The sequence below is a fragment of the Hibiscus syriacus genome, unplaced genomic scaffold, assembly GCF_006381635.1.
Source record: "Hibiscus syriacus cultivar Baekdansim isolate YM2019G1 unplaced genomic scaffold, ASM638163v2 tig00110156_pilon, whole genome shotgun sequence".
In the NCBI taxonomy this organism is placed as follows: domain Eukaryota; kingdom Viridiplantae; phylum Streptophyta; class Magnoliopsida; order Malvales; family Malvaceae; genus Hibiscus; species Hibiscus syriacus.
This window is the reverse complement of record NW_024062606.1, coordinates 2958261-2981773: the sequence shown is the minus strand read 5'-3', so window position 1 is coordinate 2981773 and position 23513 is coordinate 2958261. Positions and strand designations below refer to the sequence as shown.

General features: G+C 33.9%; 3 protein-coding genes across 3 annotated transcripts; 1 reads left to right on the top strand and 2 right to left on the bottom strand.

Annotated features, from left to right (window-relative positions):
- Positions 1-4214: 4214 nt before the first annotated feature.
- LOC120215734 (HMG-Y-related protein A-like) lies at positions 4215-5205 on the top strand. The gene is made up of 2 exons (XM_039213325.1): positions 4215-4380; positions 4484-5205. The coding sequence occupies exons 1-2, from the start codon at positions 4306-4308 to the stop codon at positions 4958-4960; spliced, it is 552 nt and encodes a 183-aa protein (XP_039069256.1). The 5' UTR covers positions 4215-4305; the 3' UTR covers positions 4961-5205.
- A 2372-nt stretch (positions 5206-7577) lies between these two features.
- LOC120215861 (probable peroxygenase 4) lies at positions 7578-8726 on the bottom strand. The gene is made up of 6 exons (XM_039213396.1): positions 8626-8726; positions 8452-8550; positions 8302-8387; positions 8113-8216; positions 7879-8004; positions 7578-7789 (listed from the first exon to the last, which is right to left on the bottom strand). The coding sequence occupies exons 1-6, from the start codon at positions 8660-8662 to the stop codon at positions 7636-7638; spliced, it is 606 nt and encodes a 201-aa protein (XP_039069327.1). The 5' UTR covers positions 8663-8726; the 3' UTR covers positions 7578-7635.
- Positions 8727-11469: 2743 nt separating this feature from the next.
- LOC120215853 (nudix hydrolase 18, mitochondrial-like) lies at positions 11470-12527 on the bottom strand. Its single transcript, XM_039213391.1, has 5 exons — positions 12383-12527; positions 12089-12194; positions 11933-12016; positions 11716-11844; positions 11470-11601 (listed from the first exon to the last, which is right to left on the bottom strand). The coding sequence occupies exons 1-5, from the start codon at positions 12454-12456 to the stop codon at positions 11485-11487; spliced, it is 510 nt and encodes a 169-aa protein (XP_039069322.1). The 5' UTR covers positions 12457-12527; the 3' UTR covers positions 11470-11484.
- Positions 12528-23513: the final 10986 nt, after the last annotated feature.

The window sequence follows — 23513 nt, the reverse complement described above, 5'->3', positions numbered from 1 at the left end:
ATTATACAAATATATAATAAGGACAATTTGATCAAATATACATTCTAATAATCTTTTATTTCTTTAACCAAACACGATAATCTTACATTCCTGCTAAACCAATCAAACACAAAATACAACATTTCCAGTAATCCTATTCCCTAGTAATCTTTTATTCTCACTGGTAATATTACATTCCGTGAACCAAACGAACCCTAAAACGTAGCATGATATGAAAAAAAAACGAGAGTGACACGAGATGATCGGACGGTTAATATGATTTCAACGTCTGGTTTTTATAGACTTAAATGCGTCTCAAAGAGGATGCCTGTCTTACAGGGCCAACACGTTTTCTCGTGGCTTGGGACACTGCACCTTTCCAATATATATTAATTAGCATACAGATTTACAAGGTGTAATTAGTACATTTGCATTTTATTTTACATTTAGGGTTCAGAGGATGAAGATGACTCCAAGTAAAAGTCCTAAATGCCCTTAAGAGCACTACTACTCCAAACCCTATATATAAAATCCATATATTAGAAAAAGGTCGTAGAAACTTCATCGTAATCAGCTTTTGTCAATTAAACCCATAAATATATACTTTTTAAAATGGCGAAATTTAATGTTGGTTGGAGAAGAGAGAGAGAGAGAGAGATCTTTCTTCTCCAAGTAATATATTATATTTAGGGTTTGTGAAGTTCAAAAGATTCTATGGGAAGAAGAAAGGCAGGGTAATGAATGTTCCCCCATGAAATGAATGTTTGCTGGGGAGGGAAGGCTGTGCATTTAAAGGAGGTTTGATGACACTGACACTACCCTCTCCTCTCTCTCTAGTATATGCTTGTATCTATTTTAATTATTAAATTTTAAAATATTAACAATTTATATTAGAGTTATTATTGAGGCCCCATGAGAGTTTCATACTTAGATGGAATTATAGATATTCTATCACAATATATAATATATCAACCACCCAAAGACCTTGAATTAATGTTTAATCAATGTAGGTCGCATTCTTGCTCAATGCATGCTCACCCTTAATGAAGAAATCTAAGTACATTATGCATCTTGTTGCAGAGTATGCATGGGGTAATCTTCTTGATCATAACTCTAACTTTACATGGAACGGAGGCAATGTCCATGAAAGAGTACTAGATCAAGTGATTTGTAATTTTTTTAGCTTCAAAAACCACAGCCATTAAAGTTCTATTTAAATATCATTACAATCTCAGAAAATACTCAACGGCCTTTCTTCCTCTTCTTTTCTCTTCAAACCCGCAAATACCCAGATTTTGTTTCTGGTTTTTTTCTTCACATTTTCTAAGCAAAGATATCGTTCTTTATGAATTGTTGTGGATGGTGGAAAACAGTTGGGATTAGTAGTAGTTTAATGCTTTCCCTTTGTACACCAAGACCAAGAGCGAGCCCTCTCTTCTCTGTTTCTGCACTCTTTGTTTTCTCTCTTTCTTTTAGATTTTTGGCATAAACATATTTAGAGGGGACAATCACATCATTCGGATCAGGTTATTTTGGATCAGACATTTTGGGTCTTGACTATTTCGGATTAGATTCGGTTCAAGTTGAATCATATCTGATTCGGGTTTAGTTCGGGTCTATGAATATTCGGTTCGAGTCGGGTCAAAATCAAATCAGTTGATTTTCAGTTCAGGTTAATATCGTATCGGTTGATTTCAAGTCTGGTCAATCAAGTTGGTTGATATCGGTTTGGGCCGACCATTATATTATCGGGTCAACTTTAGATTTTTGGATCAACCTTTAGATTTTCAGGTAAGTCATTGTTGCTATTTATCGTCATAACTTTCGATGCTTCTCTTTATTACTTATAATTCAATAATTTTATGTGAATATATTATCACATCTCAAATTTAGAGCTAGAAATTTTTGGTTAATTAATTGAATCAATAAATCTTTAAAATCAAGAATTTTACGTAAATATATATTCTCACAGTTCAAATTCAGAGCTATAATTTATTTCATCAAATATATATATTGTCTTTTAAGTGAGGAAAGATTACTAAAACATTAAACTATTACTAAAAATGGTGGTTAAGTAGTATAATATAAAATGATAATAAAGCCTACACCATTTTACTATTCATTAATGCTAAAAGTAGATCATAATAATAAATAAATAAATGATTCATTTAGACTCAAAATCGGGTCAGCGTTTGGTTCGAATCATATATTAGTAAAATAAATTCGGGTTACTTTCGATTTGAGTTACTTTTGGTTCAGGTTTCTTTCGATCTAACAAAAATTCAGGTAAGTTTTGATTCAAGTCGGATTATTTCAAATTTTTGATCAATTTTGGGTCATCCTGTCGGGTCTATATTCAATCTCAGATCTTGTAAATCAGTTCGGATAATCAGGTGTGTGTCAAATTTGTAGGTTAAACTGAATACATCGGGAGAGAGGGCAAATAATATTCTTTTGGATAAATTATGCGTTAGTACCTAAACCATTAATTTTTGTTTGTTTCAGTACCTAAACTTTCAATTTTTGTTTAATATTTTTAGATAAATTACGCGTTTAGTACCTAAACCATCAATTTTTGTTTGTTTTAGTTTTTGTTTAATTTTAGTACCCATGTTAATAACTTAATGTTAAGTTTTGAAAACAAAATTGAAAGCTTGGGTACAAAAATGGACTAAAACTGATAGTTTTGGTACAAACGTGTTATGTTTTAGACGATGAGATACTAAAATGAAACAAAAAATTAACATTAGGTATAGTTTTAAAATTTTTGAAAGTTTAAGTACTAAAACAAATCAAAATTAATAACTTAGATATTAAACATGTAATTTACCCTATTCTTTTTGGGTACAAAATACTATAGTAAATATTAAACAATATACTAAAATACATGATATCGATAAAATATTATAGAATCTAGGGCGAATAACATCATATGCCACTCATTTATCAGTAAGATTACAAATTAAACATTTTATTTCAAAAGGTTACAAACAAATCACTTAATTAATTGATTTTTACGGATAGATCACTTTCCCATTAAAAATGAAATGAGTATTACAATGTGCCACTAAGAAACATTTTTAATGATCGTCTTATTGGGTGAATTGCACCACTAATCATCTAATTACTAGTAAGATCATAAATATGCAACTCAACGTTAAAAAGTCACAAACTAGTCACTCAATTAAGCCAAATCCCTGCCTTGACATTCAAGTCTCCCATCAACCTCCATTAACCCTTAAACTGAAATCAGTCTACCCCTCTTATTAGTCTCGTCGAGCCTTGAACCAACCTAAATTACACCATTTCCCTTTATCGAACATATACGTCAATTAAACATTAAACCAAAATCATGCCTACCCCTTATACTAATCATATTAAACCCTTAGCCAACTTAACCTACACCCTTACCCCTTATTAGGCCTACAAAACTAGATCAAACCAACAATGAAACCACATTAGAGAAACATGCAAAAACAAAATCAAAAAAGAGGGGAAGTGGGATATTTCTTTATTGAGTTCACTGACTATTAAAAATTACAAAATTATCACTGACTATTCATTATGTTCCAAACTAGTAATTTTCCGCCAAAATTTTGACGATAGTTTGAACTGTACGTTAACATGCTGATTGATATATGCTAAAATATGATCGCATAATCTCAAACGACTATCATATCTCGGTCAACATGTTAACGTCAAACTCAGATGACCGTTAATTTTTTAACGGAAAAGGACAAGTTTAGAACATAATGAATAGCCGAGTTATCATTTTGTAACTATGAATAGTTGAGGGACTAAACAAAGACACTCTCTATAATTGAGAGACCATTTTATAATTTTTAATAGTCAAATGACTTGATAAAATAATATCATATAGTCGAAGATCATTTTTGTACTTTACCTTATAAATTATAATATTCATTTTAAAAGTTGTCCGAATTCAAAATTTAAAAAATTATTTAATGAATGTTTTTAAAATTTATATTTAATTTACTATAACAGATGATTCAAGAGAGGGAACAAACAAAAAATGAAAATTATTCAGAAACACGTCATCAATCCTCGTAATCTCGAATGAAATAAACAAACACCGTTCGATAAAACCGCGAACTAGCTATCCCTCGCCGTTGGATTATATCTCATACCCAATGTTCTTCTTCATCTCCTTCCCGCTCTTCCTTCAATCCCAAAGCTTTTTCCCTTTTAAATCCCAAAGATCTCACATCAAAAATCAACAAAATCACAGTTTCACTTCGTCATTCTCTCAGAAAATAAAAAAAATATTAAAAAAATTGAAGATAATTACTGTTTTAGTGTGTTTTAATGGCGACTGAAGAAAGTAATCTTACTCAAGGCATTTATGCTTCTCAACAATCTTCTCTTCCAGACTACCCTCAGGTAGTTTGCATGCAATTCGTTGTTTTTTCTTTGAGTTTTTTAGTTATGGAGATTTCTTTTGAGCTTATTTGTTTTTCCTTTCATTCTGATTTTTTCTGGGTAGATGATTATGGAAGCCGTTGAAGCGTTGAGCGAGAAAGACGGGTCGAGCATGGCATCAATCACGAAACATATCGAGTTGACTCACTCGGATCTACCGGAAAATCACTCCACTCTCCTTTCCCACCACCTCAACCTCATGAAACAGAACGGTGAGCTCGTAATGTCGAACAACAACTACATGAAACCCGACCCGATTGCCCCACCCAAGCGTGGACGTGGACGTCCACCGAAACCCAAGTCCCCTCTTCCGCCCGATGCCGTCGTGTCACCGCCCAGGTCACGTGGTCGTCCGCCCAAGCCCAAGGATTTGTCAGCTCCCCCTAAGCCGAAAACCCCCGTGAGCACTGGAAGGCCACGTGGACGTCCACCTAAGAAAGCCAAGACTACCGCCACCGCCGCCGCTCCTCCTCCGCCACCGGGTGTTAAGCGAGGCCGCGGCCGACCGCCGAAAGTGCAACCATCGGTAGTTTCTCAGTAAAGTTGTGAAGCTTAATCAACAAAAGAAAGCCCGGCGTCGTCACTGCTCCTCCACTAGCCGGCGTTAGCTAGAGCTTTTTTTAACCATAAATTTTTTAGGTTTGGTTTAGTTTAGTTCTCTACTAATTGACGTTTTAGCTCTTTTAATTAATTTTTAGTTAGTATTAGGGAAAAGTGCTGTAATGTGTGTATTAGAGGCTTTAGCGACTCTGTAATTTGGTGATTTATTTTAGACTCTTTTCTTTACACTTCTATTAATTTAATTTAAATATTTTCAATATTTATTAATCTGGCATGATTGATATTTATAAATTATGAGAAAATTAAGGAAATACTTTTTTTAAATAAATTTAATGATTAATAATCGGAGTCTAAAAAAACTAAAAAAGATTGGTTTCTTATGGATGAGAGGGAAAGGCAAAGTTTGGGAAAAGATTTTAAAATTTAAAAGATAATATTGGCGGTTCGTTTTAAAATAAATAATATTTATTTTATTTAAATATTAAAAGGTTGGGTGTTTGGGAAACTGATTTTTGGTGCGTGGTCCTGACTCCTTACCTAATTTGAGCTGTTGTTACTTGACAAAGCTTTTTGTCAGCGTGAACTTTTATTTTATCTTTTTTGGATTCCACAAAATATATTATTGCTTTTCTGTAATATTAAAAATAGGGTAAATTACGTGTTTAGTACATGAATTATCAGTCTGGATCCGTTTTAATGTCTAAATTTTGATTTTCTTCAGATTCATATTGATTTGTTTCATTTTAGTACTTATGTTCAAAATTTAACATTAATTTTGAGTTTTTTTTTAAAGTTTAGGCACTAAATTTTCATCAAGTAAAAGAACGCATCCCCAAGAGCCAATCTGACTCCTTCAGCGTTGCTGTTTTTGTTAATTCTGTCTTATAACTCCCCAATCCTAAACCCACCTACGTTAGGCCTACCTTCCATAAAGAAAGTTGGCATGAAGGCAACGTGCATTGTATCATACTCCACAAACAATTGTTTATTAGGCGATTACAACCTCGTATATGTTTAGAATGTTTTTTTAGTTATTTGTACAATACATATCTTGTAGATGTAGTTATTAAAACCCGAGACGTCTGTAGGAAATAACACTATTTTTAGCTACTGAGGTTGGATTGTTAAGCAACTTGTTAAACACAAGAAGAAGAAAGATCATTGGAAAAGAAGAGGGTGAAATATTAAAGATGGTACGAATAGAGTGAAACACCGTAACAACGAGATATAAATAATCGAATTTCCCATAGAAGAGTTCACGAACGTTTCGCTGAATGTTCAATTTGTTTAGATGACTAAGATATTGTCCTAAAATTCACGTTCCATGGTGGAAACAGAACCTACTGCCTGTTTTGATAGCCAAGTGTTGGACAATAGACCATAAAAATCGTAATAATTGTCTTCCATGTTTCATTCTTTGTGCGAATTGGGGCTTCCCTGATTGATTGCAACTTATGAAGTGTTGAGTTAATCGACAAATATAGCTAAGAAAGGGTGAATTGACAATTAAAAATTTAGTTGATGTTTTTGTAGAAAATTGAAAATATTTGCACACCGATTTAGAGTGGTTCGATTTTCTCAACCAAAATCTTCGTCTACTACCTTAGCTATCTGCACTAAGGATTTTCCACAAATTCACTAATTTGTCTTTCTTTTGAGGACAAAGAGTAACCTTACAAATCCCTCAAGAATTATACCCCAAATTCTTGAGAACACTCTCTCCCAAAGAGAACAATACAAATTTTACAAACTTACAAGAAAATCCTCACAATGCAAGATGTTTGCACAATTCTAGAACAAAGAAAGAACACTCAAGAATAATACACTTAAGATTAAAACACAATTTTACACTTTAATATGGATTAAAATAAATCTTTAAAAGACTAGGAGTAATATTTTGATATACGAATAATTAAATCGAATATATTAAAAAAATCATTTGTAAAATCTTAAAATTTATTTATACTTAATTTGTTATATCAAAACATCAAAATATTTTTAACATGAAAGGACACCACCTATTTCAATTATGTGATGTAAAATGTAAACTTCAACTCTTATCATGTTCTCCACTCAAATTATGCTTCTTTACAAATGTCAACCGGGCATGAAAAAAAATTATTCATGTGGGATCGGAACATGAGTGAACTTTTAGGGTAAACTACGACTTTAGTGTCTAAACTATCGTTTTTTAAAATTAGATCCTAAAAGTTTAGTTCTTATTTTATTTTAGTACTTTATTGTTAAAAACTTGACATGTTTAATATATAAAATATTAGTTTTGGTTTGTTTTAATACTTAAACTTTCAAAAAAAAATTAAAACTTAACGTCAAATTTTTAATGGATACTAAAATTAATGAAACAAAAACTAAACTTTATTTATGGTTTTGAAAAAAATAAAAGTTGAGGAACTTAAATATACCAAAATTGATTGTTTAAATACTAAACGGGTAATTTACCTGAATTTTTATTACTATGAATCACTTTCATATACTCATATCTAACTATGAATCGAAAGTTATTGCTTCAAACGATTAATTTACGGATTCCAATCCTCAAACCAAATACACCGAAGAATTCATAATAAAATCACAAATATCTAAACCCTTTTGCTAATTAATCAATGTAAAAAAGCATGGTAGTTGGTTAATTAATTACTCTTTCTTTTTCGCAGCGGCTGATCTCTCCCTCTCCATTTGTTCAAACAAGCTTCCATCATAAACAGCTCTGATCGTTTCCTTCCTCAACAATCCTTGATCGTCTTTGCACAACAAGTATAAAGTCTTCCACTCCGTCCAGCTAGCAACCCTGCCAGTTCAATTTTGTACAATACTACTAATTACTACATACATACATACATACATACATACAAAATATATGAATACGTAGGGATTTACCATCCTTTGTAATCATGGGGTTCCCTGTTGGCCTTGAGCATTGCAGATAGTTCATCTGATGTCAATGCATCGGTATGAGTAATAGCGAATTTGGTGAAGATCTGTTCGAACTTGGAAGGGACAAACCTATCATGCATACATATACATATATATATATATATATATATATATATAATTTTAGAATTAGATATGCATAAAGTAATTTGTTAAAATTATGTATTTTGATTTACGTACCTCCCTTCAGTATCATATACACCAGAATCGCTCCCATGTTTTGCAAACTGGATATTCTTAATCTCGATCGGAAACATAAGCGAACCAAGAGAGAGAGGTTTGTCCTACATGCAAAGGCTCAACATATATGAATATATCATTGCAAACTGATAGTTTAATATCATATAAAAGAAATGATGAGATCTTTACTGGGCGAGTTTTGCGACTGAGAGCAAAATTGATGAAGAAAGAACTGATCAATGACAGCAAATAACCAGCCCCAATTGCTCGAAACCCTAAAAAAACCCAGAATTTAATTAGCCAGCAGCAGTTCTCTCTCAGAATTAATGGAAGAAATACCTGCAAAAGTCTCCCATGGATAAACAAGGCCATCGTGGTTCCTGTCGAAGAACGCAACATGTTTTTGCAGAACGTTTTCAGGCTCACGATCAACAGCTCCTGCATATCAAAGGTTCTCTTATAGTTATGGAAGTTCAGTAAAAGAAAAGATTTGCAGTATGTATGCATACATACCCTCTTGAAAATCTCTGGATGGCAACGAAGAAGCCATTTCTGAAGACGTACAAACGAAGGAGATGGGGAGAAGATGATCTTTTTTATATTTATAAAAAGAAAAGGTTGTTAACTGGGAATAATCTTGATTCTTTAGCTTTTCCTTTTTCCTTTGTTCTTTGCAACTATAATTGCAATCAAGACCGACGGTCCTGGTTAACGTCAACTTGTGTAGGGTTTGGTGCTTTGGCTTACCTTATGTTCTAATAGCTTCTTGGATGCAATAAATTAAAAATAAAAGATTTTGACTTTCTTCCTATTTTTAAATTTAATTTATAAATATAAGATGCAATAATAATTATAAATAATATATCTAAAAACATACAATAATTTAAACTTATCAAATAATTTCGGTCGTAAAAAGATAGTGTGTTATTCTTATTAAAGAACTCAAATTAGAACCCTTATATTTTATAAGATTTGTGTATCATTAATAATTAAGAAATATTTTAAACATATAAAGTCAGAATAAAATCTAAAAAGATTATAATATTATATAATGAAATTATTTATTCTAGTGACCAAGAATACTCAATATTATCACAAAAATAAATCTTAATATTTAATTTAAGAATATAATATTTAATAAAAAGTATTAAATGTGAAACACAAGATGATCAATTATTTGCTTAAATAGGGTAATTGTTACGGTAACCACCATATGTCTCTAGGAACACATAGAAATCTCCAAAGATCTCCAGGAGCACACGACGACTTATGGAGCTACAATAACGAGGAAAGAGAGAATAATTGTTGTAACAAATGAGACTTTGTTGCAAGGAACATTTGACGACCTATGAAACACTTGACCTATAAAATTAGTGTAGCAAATACCCTATTTCAAAAAATAATTTAGATATAACCTTATATGGAGAATTTTTTTTGTTAACGCCTTACATGAGCGAGGAAGGCGTTCTGGCGGTTGCTTTCACTTTGCAGAAATAAAAAGCGGACACTTTGTCTAGAAAAGCCACAGGCATCTCTCCAACACGGTTTCCACGTACAATTTCTTATTAATATTATTGACAAAAAATTAAAATAAATATTAATAATAAATTATAGGAAAATAACACTACTTTAGTTTCCTTCAGTCATGGGGAAGACAAACATAGAGAACCTAAACTATATTATAATTAAATTTGATATAATGATAAATATTAATAATAAACTATAGGAAAATAACACTACTTGATTGAAAGTGATGTTAAATTAATAAAACGCGGAATATAAATTAAGGTAAGGTAGTTTATGGGAGAAGAACTTGGGAATGATTCCCACTCGTATTATCTGAAGTTTAACCATGAACCAATAAATAAAATAGAGGTTAAGTTTTTTTTATTTAAATTCTTTTCTACCTTCAATCTTAAAAACTTATTATTAAAATAAAGGATAAATTACAAATTTGATAGCAGAATTTTAGTATTTCATGTTTCATTTATTTTACTTTAAATCTTTTTAATTTTCTTATTAAACTTAATACATTGAATTCTTTTTATTCAACCGTTCCCTCAATATCGGTATTATAATTAGATTTTTATATAAATATAAAACGGCATCGCTTTATAGAAGAAAGAGAGCTTTCATTTAATATTTAGATAATTTTCCATATTCAGTATCAGGTTTTTTTATTACATTTACTATTTTCTGGCTAGATTTGATTAGGGATGAGTATGTGTTGGGTTTTTGATCCACCCGATCTGATCCGAGAACAAGGAAAGTTCTACCCGAGACCGACCCGAATATATGACTTAGAAACCCGACCTAAAATAAAAAATATTTTTATTCAATAAAAATAGTCTTAATTGAAAAAAATTATATATAGAGGTGTATTATTATAATTATTCATAAATATATAAGATAAAATTATATATATATTTCAGGTCTGATTAGGTATTTTTTACCCTAAATCCGAATCCGACCCAACTTCGATTTCTTTTTAAAAAAAAACTGATCCGATCGGGTTAAAATCAATCTGATTCGGACTGAGTGCCCATCCCTAGATTTGACAGTTGGTCGCCTTGATAACTAATTGACAGTCTTATAGTGTAGGTGGCAGCTATGATGGGCTTACTCCTTTGCTGGGTTCACTACAGTAAATCTCGGATCAGCCTCTTTTATCCATTCATCCCCGTAAGCTTCTCACGTGCCTCAAGTCCACCATTGTACCCACTGACCCCCAATTCACGAATTGAAATCCTAATTCATTTCCCCTTTTTCAGCAATCCCTAATTCCCTTCTACCTTCTATGGAAATTCTCAATTTCCTTCCTTCGATTCTAATCTCTTCTCCCCATTCATGACATGAAGTCGTTTTAACACCATTAAATATTTAATAATGGAGTGACAAAATAACTAATATATTAAATTTAATAAGAAAATTGAAAACTTTTAAAATTTAATAAGTAAAATAAGAGAGAGAGTAAAGTTTACGATAAAATTTATAATTTACCCTAAAATAAAACAAGTCAAAAGTAAAAAATTAATCATGCAATTTACCTGTAAATAATCAACATACTTTTGGACATAAACAAAAACAAATTTGAAAAAAAAAGCAACTGATTTACGCAGGATTAAAACTTGAACTAAGATCTGAAACCTGATTTACACAGGACAAGACTTGAAGTAGATCCTAGTTCATAATTCATTAGATCTTTCCATATGAATTGCTAATACATCTAACAAAGACGAGCACAAATTGGAGAGTGAGTACAAAAATCTGGGTATTCCACCAGATTTCAAAAAATTCGAAATATACCCGTGCTCCACACATTAACCTTATCCCAAAGCCCAAGTAATCATAAGTGGCTAAAAATGCCCCTATCTACAAACAACTTGTGATATTTTGTTGCTGCAGGGACCCCAGCCTTTCAACCAGTACGTCTAAGGCCTCCTTCATCCACCAATGTTGGCACACAGCCCTTGCTTCTTTCACATTCATCTAAACAAAATGTTTAACGAGATTGAGATATCTATGGCCGACACATATTCGAATACGAGAAATCGAATTCAAACGTAACCGTATCGATCGCATCTTCGGATGTGAATAGCTTACCCAAGTTCGTTTTCGGAGATTTTGCTCCGGCCAGAAAGCAAGTTCCTCCTTGACAAGCAAAGGGAACATGTACCCTTCATAGAATGTGCCATGGCGTTTGCTCAAAAAGTCCCATTTGCCCAGTTCGCACTGTGTTTTCAGGGTTTAAGTTTAGGGTTCCTTTAATTATGATGAACAAATTTGAGAACAGGGTTTAGCAGCTAAATTTGATACGAACCTCAACCTTGCCTATGACACCAGCTTCTTCGATTGACTCTCTTAAAGCAGCTTCTTCTCTAGATTCATCAAGTTCCCAACCACCCTGATGATTAAGAGCAAGGGTTAATATATAAGATTAATTGTAGTTTCTTCTTCTAAAAATAAGGAGTAATACCTTAGGGAACATCATTTTCTGGCATTTTTGTGAGGAGATTACAAGAACCTCCAACTCACTGTTCAATGTTCCATCATTGTTACCTTTGTATCTGTACGGGATGCACCTGGAAAATCATCAAAATCGAAGAAAATAATGAGCCGTTTTCATGGAAACTATGAATTTATTAGGTTTTCTAAAGAGACAAATCAAAGCCCCTAATTCAAAGAACAAATCCTTCCAGCCCAAAGGAATTTCAGAAAAAATCCTCATCGTGAAAAAGACCGTAAGTCCCAAACAGGACGACCCACTCACCCGACAACTTGGCGGCGGCCGAGGCTATCGTATCGCTGCAAGTGCCTTCCCGTTCGAGAAACCAAACAAACCATGGTCAAACAACAATTTTCGGGAGAAAATTTGTGAAGAATACTGAATCTGGGCAAACCAGCTTAAACCCAAGGAAAAATTAAGAAGATTCTTGGATTTGTAACGATAATCCAACAAAGGAGACTCGCTCCTTCCTGTAAAAAAAAGATATGATTTGAGAATTTGGAATACAATTAGTTGGATAAAGCCATGAAAAGGCAAAAGAAAATGTATGGCTATTTAGCCACAGAGTGATGAGTGGAAGATAATGGAACAACACAATCGTTATTTATAGAAGATGACAGAGATGTTATATTAATTAATTAGTTAATCAATTAACTAATTTTGCACCAAAAATGCCTATACGGGGAGATGGCTGAGATAATTGTAGTAGGAATTCCCCCCCAATATAAGTACATCCACAATTATTTTTCAATCTAAGGTAAAATTTACTGTAACAATATAAAGATTTTATGATTGCTTGACGTCTTTAGGTTAAACGTAAAGACTTCGGGAATGCACGGCGTTTTCAAATCTAAGAGAGACACGTGGAGTGCACGACATCTTCAATCCATACAGAAGCACTCGGGAATACGCGATATCTTCGGCTTTACTTCAGTCCATAAAAAGATTTCATGGTTACTTGACGTATTCAGGCCAAACATAAAGACTCCGGGAATGTACTACGTTTTCAGGTCTAGGAGAGACACGTGGAGTGCACGACATCTTCAGTCCATACAAAAGCACTCGAAAATACGCGGTGTCTTCCGCTTTACTTCGACTGCAACACTAACTCTGAAGCAAAGTTGTTGCATGACGTGGGGAATGTGAGTAATAATGTTGCCATTATTATACTAATAATGGAGCACCAGTTTATGTTATAAAATGGGGGGAGTTGGATTTTGGGATGCAGGAAGAGGGGAGGAGAGTGAGGCCGAGAGAAAAAGAGCATTTGCGGGTGAAAATAAAAAAATAAAAAGGGTAAAAAAAGTTTGAACAAATGAAGAAAGAATTGATATTTGAGTGGTCTGGTAAGCGATTTGATAAATTTAGTGTAAATTTTATTGTTTCATTTTTAATTTTTATTTGAAATATAAATTAATTATATTATTTATTTTGATATTACATATCAAATTATACTAATGATTCGTAAGATAAAAATTAAATTTATTAAACCTTGCAAAAAATGTAAATATATTAACAATATTTTTATCAATTAAAATAAGAATGTTGTATCTTTATTTCAAATATTTTATAACTACTTATGATTAAATTATAATAAATATAATTAAAAAATTATTAATTATAATAAATACTATTGAATTTATTATAATAAATATTATTTTTTGACACTATTGTAGATGCTTGATTTGTCCGGGGCACATATATCACTTGCAAATGAAAACAATTTTGGGGGTTAAAAAACCAGAAAAAACGAGGAGGCCATTTTTTATTTTTTCTTCGGGGTGATAAAAATTGAAATGAGCAGTTTTTTTACGTGGAGGGTCAGTTTTAATAAAATAACCACTCATCATCAGAAAGAGGAGAGAGAAAAAAATCACAAACAAAAAATGAAAAAAAAGGAGAGAACACATAGCAAAAAACGAGAGAGGACCAGACATAGAAAAAAAAGACACACAGTAAGAACGGAGGGGGGAATCATTCGAGAGATTATCAAGCATCATAGAAAAAAAGGGAAAAGGAGTTTACACGAAAGGAGGAGAAGCAAAGAACCCGATTAACTATCAGCAATTCCACATTGTAAACAGAATACGAAAGAAAACAATAGTGTAATCTTATAATTCAAAAACAGATAAAGCAATAAAGGTGTGTTTTTCTGAGGAAATCTTCTTCAATTTATTTTATTTTTCAGTTTGTAATTTTTGTTTGTTTGTTTGTATGTGTGCGATTGTTATTTTAAAACTGAAAATTAAGGGTGGATGTGGAAACAATTTGAGTAGGCCTTTAAGCATCCATCTTTCTTCAGTAAGTCCCCATTCAAGATAAATATAGAGTAATAAAAGAAAGAACTAAGCATTTCTCACTTTTTCTGTTTTTGAAAAGAAATAAAGCAATACAATCAATTTTCTTACCCATATCCGATTCACACAAGAAATAAAATCAAAGAGAAGTCCATTTTTCATTTTCAAAGGCTTTTTCGTAATATAATTTCGAACCAGAAAATGGGAATAGAAAGTTAGGGTCGCTTACCTTGGCTTTTGAAGACTGTCAGAGTATGCAGTAGTGCCGGTTTGTAGCGTTCTACGTGGTGACCATGCTTGGGTGGCCAATTGGTGGTCGAACTTTTTTGGGTAAGGGGCGCCGCTGGTCATGCATTCGTGAGTGGAAGAGAGGGGAGAGTGAATAGTGAAGTGTGAGAAGGCTAAATGGGTGTTTAGGTTTAGTAAGTTAATTAAGGTTTTTTTTAGTTAGGTTACATATTAATTTTTTTGGGTAAATTAGGTTTTAGTCCTCTTAAGTTTAGTTTTCTTTGCATTTCCGTCATTTTTAAAGTATGTTTTTGGAAATTTGACATTTTAAGTTTGTCCTGATTTTGTTATTTTACAGATTTAGGTTGTTCAAATTTTTGGATTATTTGAGCTACTGTTCATTTGAGTTTTCTTCTAAATTCATTTTAGTCCCTAATCGAATGTTTTCATGTATTTAATTTTGTCCCTTTATTTTACCTGCATTTAATTTCGGTCCCAAGTAGTATTGTTGTATCTAACTTTTATTGTTTTAGACATTTGAACTCAAATTTTTTTATGTTACTTTTTAGTCCTTAAACATTTAGGATTAGTATTTTAGGAAAATTACATAGATACCACTTAATTCGAACCGTATTTTTCGATCGTAAAGGAAATCCAAATTTTTTTCGAAACGAGAGGTCTTTTAAATCACATTTATTTTTAAATTAAAAAGAGATAATTAAGAATTAATGTGGTTATTTCAAAATCTCACTTTTTCACCTTTAAGAAAAATCGTTTCGACAACTATAATTATATTGTTTTAACATATATATTACAAATACTAAATCAATATGTTGATCTAATTATCTTAACATTTCTACTACAAATACTAAATCAATATGTTGATCTAATTATCTTAACATTTCTACTACAAATACTAAATCAATAATGTTAAAATTATAATAATTATATTTACATAACAGTGGAGAGGTATGTCAGTATCATAATAGTGAAGGACACAATATTCAGCAATGTCCTAACTTCCTATCTTTGGTACAAGACATGATGGACAGTAAAGAAATTGAGTTCTTTAAAGAGATTGTTGAATAAGAGGAAGCAGAAGTTTGCGCTTCAGAAGGATCATCTAAAGGGGTTTACAATGCTAGTTGTCCCCTAATCATTACTCCCAAGAATCGATTACCTTAAAAGGTAGCTCCGAAAGTGGTTATTACACCTCTATCTCCATTCCCATATTGGGATAATAAACAAGTGCCTTGGAGATATGATTGCAAGATGGGAGATGTAACAAAAGAGAATGAGGAAGTATATGAGGTGGGACACTTTACCAGAAGTGGTAGGTGTTATTCTCTTAATCCACCTAAAAAGTCTGAGAAGAAGGTTGCGGTTGATAAGGGGAAAAAGGTTGATATTCAGATAAAAGAAGATGAGCATGTTATCAATGAACCAGTAACCGAGAGTGAAGCGGTAAAATTTTTGAAGCACAGTGAGTACAGTGTTGTGGAACAGTTACACAAGTTGCCTGCCCGTATTTCTGTTTTATCATTACTTTTGAGTTCAGAGGCCCATAATAATGCTCTATTAAGGGTTTTGAACCAGACTTTTGTTCTGAAAGTGTTGCCCATTGAAAAGTTGGACCAGTTAGTTTCCAATATACAAGCTGATAATTTTTTATCTTTTTATGAGGATGAGATCTCTTCTGGGATGATTGGTAGTCAGAAGGCTTTGCATATCACAGTTAAGTGTAAAGGGCATGTGTTGTCCCGGGTTTTGGTTGATAATGGTTCGGCTTTGAATGTGATGCCCTTAGTGACTCTGAAGAAACTTCCATTAGATAGTACACTTATGAGAACCTGCCAAAGTGTGGTTCGAGCTTTCGATGGGACTAAAAGAGAAGTGTTGGACAAGATTTATGTTCCTCTAACTATTGGTCCAACAACTTATTAAGTTGAATTTCTCGTAATGGACATTATGTCTACGTATAACTGTTTGTTAGGAAGGCCTTGGATTTATCAGGCCGGTGCAGTTCCGTCCACATTGCACCAGAGACTAAAATTTATGATTGATGGAAGGTTGGTATGTATTCATGCTGAAGAGGACATTATTGTTTCTGTTTCTATTACTGCTCCATATATTGAAGTGGATAAGCAAGCGGTCGAGTGTTCTTTCAGATCGTTGGAGTTTGTCAATGCTACGTTTGTGGCTAAAGGCAGGAAGATACCAAAATCTCGATTATCAAATTATACTGAGATGGGACTTAAGCTGACCCTTGGAAGAGGAGCAAAAGTTGAGAAAGGGTTAGGAAGTCAGCTACAAGGACCGGTGAATCCAATATGCCCTGTTATTAAAAGAGATCAGTTTGGTTTGGGGTATCAGCCAACTCTGAGGGATAAGCTGAGGGGAATTAAGAAAGGTCAGGAAATGAAAAAGGCCAGATTAGCTGGTGAAGACCTTAGCTGGGAACCCATGACCTTTCCGCTGTTGAGTAGTATTTTCATATCTGGGGGGCATATGTTTCAAGGGAATTCAAGGAATAATGAAGTGATGGTTGAGAACACCTTAGGAGATTTAGGCATTAATGTTATAACTGATGATGAGTTTGAGGAAATGAGAGCTATGGGCATTTATCTTGCACCGCCGGGCTTCGTGTTGAACAATTGGACCGCGGAAGAACTGCTTGTAGTTTACAAATTTGTTATAGAGTAATGCACTGGAACTTTCTCCCTGTTGTTCATACCCTGGGGCAATAGGTGCTTTTATGTAAAGGGTTAAGCTGTTTGTTTTTTCTTGCTTTCAATAAAAGATGCATTCTGTTAGTTCCAAATGGCAAACATTCTCCCATGCATTTCATTCATTCATTCTTGGTTGTATAATGTATGTATGTATTTATTTATTTCTATTTATTTATATGGGAAAAAATCCTCCCATATATATATATGAATATATATCTTCTCTTTCATTATTTTTTCAGGAGCTCAGATATCAATAATATGAATGCTAATGACTCTGACCCGAAGATTGATTTCGAGAAGCCTATATGTCAAGGGGAAATCGAGGATTGTGATGATGATGAGGGATGTGAACTATCTTCTAAATTGCTGAAAATGGTGGAGAATGAAGATAAGCAGATTCTGCCTCATAAAGAGTCTACTGAGATTTTGAATTTAGGGATGAATGAGGATAAGAGAGAAGTAAAGATTGGTACCATTCTGTTAGTTGGAGGACGACATGTGTTGATATAATTGCTTCAAGAATACAAGAATGTGTTTGTTTGGTCATACGAAGATATGCCAGGTTTAGATACAGAATTGGTTGTTCAGAAACTGCCAATAAAGCCTGAGTGTAAGCCGGTACAACAAAAACTGAGAAGAATGAGACCTGAGATGCTGCTCAAGATTAAAAAAGAAGTGAAGAAACAATTTGATGTTGGGTTTCTTAAAGTGGCTAAATATCCTGAGTGGGTGGCGAATATCGTCCCAGTACCGAAGAAGGATGGGAAAGTTCGAATGTGCGTCGACTACAGAGATCTCAACCGAGCTAGTCCAAAGGATAATTTTCCCTTGCCACATATAACACTCTAGTGGATAATACTGCTGGAAATTTTTGTTCTCTTTATGGATGGTTCTCTGGCTATAATCAAATTAAGATAAACCCTAAAGATATAGAAAAAATGACGTTCGTTACCATGTGGGGAACGTTTTGTTATAAAGTAATGCCGTTTGGATTGAAGAACGCAGGGGCAATATATCAAAGAGCCATGGTGACATTATTTCATGACATGATGCATAAATAAATAGAACTTTATGTCGATGATATGATTGTCAAAGCTAAGACAGAGGAATAACACATTGTGAATTTAAGAAAGCTCTTTAAAAGACTAAGAAGATGCCAACTAAAACTCAACCCAAATAAATGTACTTTTGGGGTGACATCTGGGAAGCTGTTGGGATTTGTAGTAAGCCAAAAAGGAATGAAATAGACCCAGATAAATTAAAAGTTATTCAAGACTTGCCAGCCCCACGAACACAAAAGAAGTCAGAGGATTTTTGGGGAGATTGAATTATATAGCTCGGTTTATTTCACAGCTGACGGAAAAGTGTGATCCCATATTCCGCCTTCTTCGCAAGAATAACTCAGGGGAATGGAGTGAAGATTGTCAAAGAGCTTTTGAAGCAGTGAAAATATATTTGTTGAGTACTCCAATCTTAGCGCCACTCATCTCAGGCAAACCATTGATTATGTATTTGTCGGTTTATGAAAATTCAATGGGGTGTGTGCTGGGGCAACGTGACCAAACTGAGAAGAAAGAAAGGACTATCTATTATCTTAGCAAGAAATTCACTGAATGTGAGACTAGATACTCACCCATTGAAAAGTTATGCTGCAGTTTAGTATGGGCTACCCGAAGGCTTAGGCAATATATCTTGTATCATACTACTTGGCTTATATCGAAGCTTGATCCCTTGAAATATCTAATAGTTGTACATGTATTATCTAGAAGATTAGCTCGTTGGCAGATCCTATTGTCCGAATTTGACATCCAGTATGTAAACCAGACGGCAATTAAAGGAAGTGCTATAGCGGAATTCATTGCAAGCAGGGCTTTGGAAGAATATGAGTCGTTGATTTTTGATTTCCCAGATGAGGATTTAATGTCTATTTCGGTAGAAGAAGCAGTGGCATCCACCAGTAAATATTGGAAGTTGAACTTTGATGGTGCTTCAAATGCCATGGGACATGGAATCGAGGCAATTTTGGTCTCACCAGAGGAGAGCATTATCCTTTCACCGTCGGCTTAATTTTGATTGTAAAAACAATATGGTCGAGCATGAAGCTTGTGTTATGGGTCTTAGAGCTTTCGTTGAACGCAAAGTAAAAATGCTCAAGGTGTATGGAGATTCAACTTTGGTAATCTACCAACTCAGGGGAGAATGAGAGACAAAAGATCCCAAGCTTTTAGAATATCATAAGTTAGTTATGGAACTTGTTGAAGAATTTGAAGAAGTAACTTTCAATTACCTCCCCAGAGAAGAGAATCAAATGGCAGATGCCTTGGCCACACTGGCAGCAGCATTTAAGATGAGCGAGCATTCAAATATGATACCCATTGAAATGAAAGCTTATGAGTATCCAGCCCATTGTTTTAATATTGAAGAGGAAGAAGATGGAAACCCCTGGTATTATGATATCTTGCAATATAAAGGTATCAGAATTATCCAGAACATGCCACTAAGAATGATAAGAGAACCATTAGAAGAATGACATCAGGGTATGTGCTTGATGGTGAGACTCTATACAAGAAAAGTCTGGATCAGGTCTTATTAAGGTGTGTTAACACGAAAGAAGCCAAGTTGATTCGTGAAGAAGTGCATGATGGAATATGTGGTACCCATGCTAATGGGCATGTTATGGCTAGGCAGATTATGAGATTTGGGTATTATTGGTCAACTATGGAAATAAACTGTATTAATTATGCCGAAAATGTCACAAATATCATTTATGGAGATAAGATACATACTCCACCTCACCCGTTTGCATGTATGACAGCGCCGTGGCCATTCTCAACGTAGGGCATGGATGTTATTGGACAAATTTCGCCTAAAGCTTCAAATGGTCATCGCTTCATCCTGGTAGCCATAGATTACTTGACCAAGTAGGTAGAAACATCTTCTTATTGCAAATGTTACCCAGTCTACAATATGTAAATTTTTAAAGAAGGAGATCATTTGTAGATATGGTTTACCAGAGAGGATTATCTCCGATAATGCGTTGAATTTAAACAATAAGATGATGGACTCGGTTTGTAAACAGTTCAAAATAAAGTATAATAATTCCACCACTTATCGCCCAAAGATGAATGGGGCAGTAGAGGCGGCTAATAAAAACATCAAAATGCTCATAGAGAAGATGACTGAGACCTATAAGGATTGGCATGAGAAGTTGCCCTTTGCTCTGTTTGCTTATCGAACTTCAGTACGAACTTCAACTGGGGCAACTCCATTTTCTTTGGTTTATGAGATGAAAGTTGTCTTACCTATTGAGGTGGAAATTCCCTCACTTCGGATTTTGTCAGAGGTAAAGCTCAATGAGGCAGAATGGGTATAGACTAGATATGACCAATTGAATCTGATTGAAGAAAAGAGATTGAAAGCTATTTGTCATGGTCAGATGTACAAAAAACGTATGATACGGGCACATGGTAAGAAAGTTCGCCTTCGAGAATTCCATGAGGGAGATTTGGTGCTTAAAAGGATTTTGCCTGTTCAGAATGATTTCAGAGAAAAATGGATGCCAAATTGGGAAGGACCTTATGTTGTCAAGAAAGCCTTTTATGGGGGAGCTCTAGTCTTAACTGAAATGGACGGATCAGAATTACCCTATGCAGTGAATTCCGATGCTATTAAGAGATATTTCGCTTGAAGAAAAATGAAAAATGATGAAAAAAATGAAAAGAAAAAAGGAAGAAAAGGAAAAATAAAAAAATGAAGAAAAGAAAAGAAAAAATGAAAAATGAAAAAAAATGAAAAATGAAAAAAAAGAAAAAGTGAAAAAGTGAAAAAAAGAAGAAAGAGAAAAATGAAAAATAAAAAAAGAGAAAATTAAAGGGGGTTCAAGATGAAAACCCAAAAAAGGGTGTCTTGAAACCAAAGGAGGTCTCAAGTTGAAAACCCGCAAAAGGCGACTTGAGTTTTGTTTAAATTCAGAATTCGTGCATGGTGGAGGTTCTGAATTGATTTTGGAAGTGGAAAGAGCTCCTGATATGAATAGTAACAATGACGTTTGGCGATCAGGGTTGAGACCAAAGATTAATAAGTCTCGATGAAAATAACCAGGAGAGAAATTGAATGCACATGAGATTCAATATTGGTTTAGGGTATCCAATGATGGAGATTTGGGAGTTTAGAAGTAGCTTCACACTCTTAAGCATCATCACAATTTTGGAGATCCTTTCGACAGAAGCTACACTAGAGTCATTCTAACGGTGTGCCAGTTCAAAAGCATTTGCATTATTGATATTTGAAGATGCATACTCTTTTGTTCTTTTGCTTTTTTTCAGTTAAAAGTTTGCCATGTAGTTACCTAAAAATTCTCTGCATTTTATAAATAAAGAGATGTATTTTCTTATTATTTCCCTTTGCAAACATCTTATTTTGAAAAGTTAAAACATATAGCTTAACTTGAAGTACATGAGATCATTTTGTATTATTGTGCAAAGGTTTTGGAAAATGCAGGTATTCTAAAACTGACAATGGTTTAAACATGTAAGCTTGTGTGGTTACGGGAAACTAAAATCTTGGAATTCATAAGAAATCTCAGCCATGATAAGAAAACCCAAGGAGATTGTCATTAATCAAGAAGTTGGTTATGGGTACCAGTGGGTTTCCAGAAAAGAAAGAGTCAAGGTCCTGTTAAGCCGAGAGATATGGAATTGAGATTGTTAACTAGGGTGAACTGGTCAAATGTTCTATACCCAAGATGAAACCGAGTTCCATCGAGATCAAAAGGAGATAGAGTTCCTTCAAAGAAGAAAACGCATTGAATGCATATTGCATACATTTTAGGCATGAGTAGGATCATGGCATTCATAATCGCATGATGCTTAAATATCTACAGGTTTCCCAGGTAGTTGAAGATTGAAGATATGAAAGCATCAAAATGAGGATAACTAGTTTTGAAATCTTGAAAAGAATGATGTTTAAACGACAATTGAGCCAAAGTAGATTCACATATCCAATGGCTTTCAGACAAGTTTTCACGAGGAGATGGATTTTCAGAAATTTTCTCAATTTCTAAATTTTTTAGTATAATATTTTTTAAACATACATTCATGATGGATAATGTTTGATTTTCAGGTTTGACCTTCAAAACAAGTCAATCTTAAGCCTTCACGGAAGAGTAGTGAAGTAAATCATCTATAAGCCTTCATAGAAGAATAGTGAAACAAACTCATTTTATGAAGATTGTTCAAGTTCTATACTCTCTGAAGGAATAGAGAGCGGACCCGTTTTATGAAGATTGTTCGAGTTCTATACTCTCTGAAGGAATAGAGAGCGGACCCGTTTTATGAAGATTGTTCGAGTTCTATACTCTCTGAAGGAATAGAGAGCGGACCCGTTTTATGAAGATTGTTCGAGTTTTATACTCTCTGAAGGACTAGAGAGCGGACCCATTTTATGAAGACTGTTCGAGTTCTATACTCTCTGAAGGACTAGAGAGCGGACCCGTTTATTGAAGATTGTTCGAGTTCTATACTCTCTGAAGGAATAGAGAGAGGACCCGTTTTATGAAGATTGTTCGAGTTCTATACTCTCTGAAAGAATAGAGAGCGGACTCGTTTGTTAAAGATTGTTCGAGTTCTACTCCCTGAAGCAAGAGGGAGCAAGCCCGTTTGTTGAGGATTGTTCGAGTTCTATACTCTCTGAAGGAATAGAGAACGGACCCGTTTGTTGAAGATTGTTCGAGTCTTATACTCCCTGAATGAACAGGGAGCAGACACGTTTACTGAAGATTGGTCGAGTCTTATACTCCCTGAAGGGATAGGGAGCAGACCTGTCATTTGAAGATTTTTCAAGTTTCATTTCCGAAGTAATAGTGGTGCTTTAATCTTTTGAAGTTCTCATGGCCGGACAAATTTGACCATCTTTTAATCTTTGCTCTATTCTCGTTACACGACAATAAGCAAAGAGTGGCAGCTGTAGATGCTTGATTTGTTCGGGGCTCATATATCACTTGCAAATGAAAAGAGTTTTGGGGGTTAAAAAACCAGAAAAAACGTGGAGGCCATTTTTTATTTTTTCTTCGGGGTGATAAAAACTGAAATGAGCAGTTTTTTTACGTGGAGGGTCAGTTCAATCCTTTACTACTCTTATCTC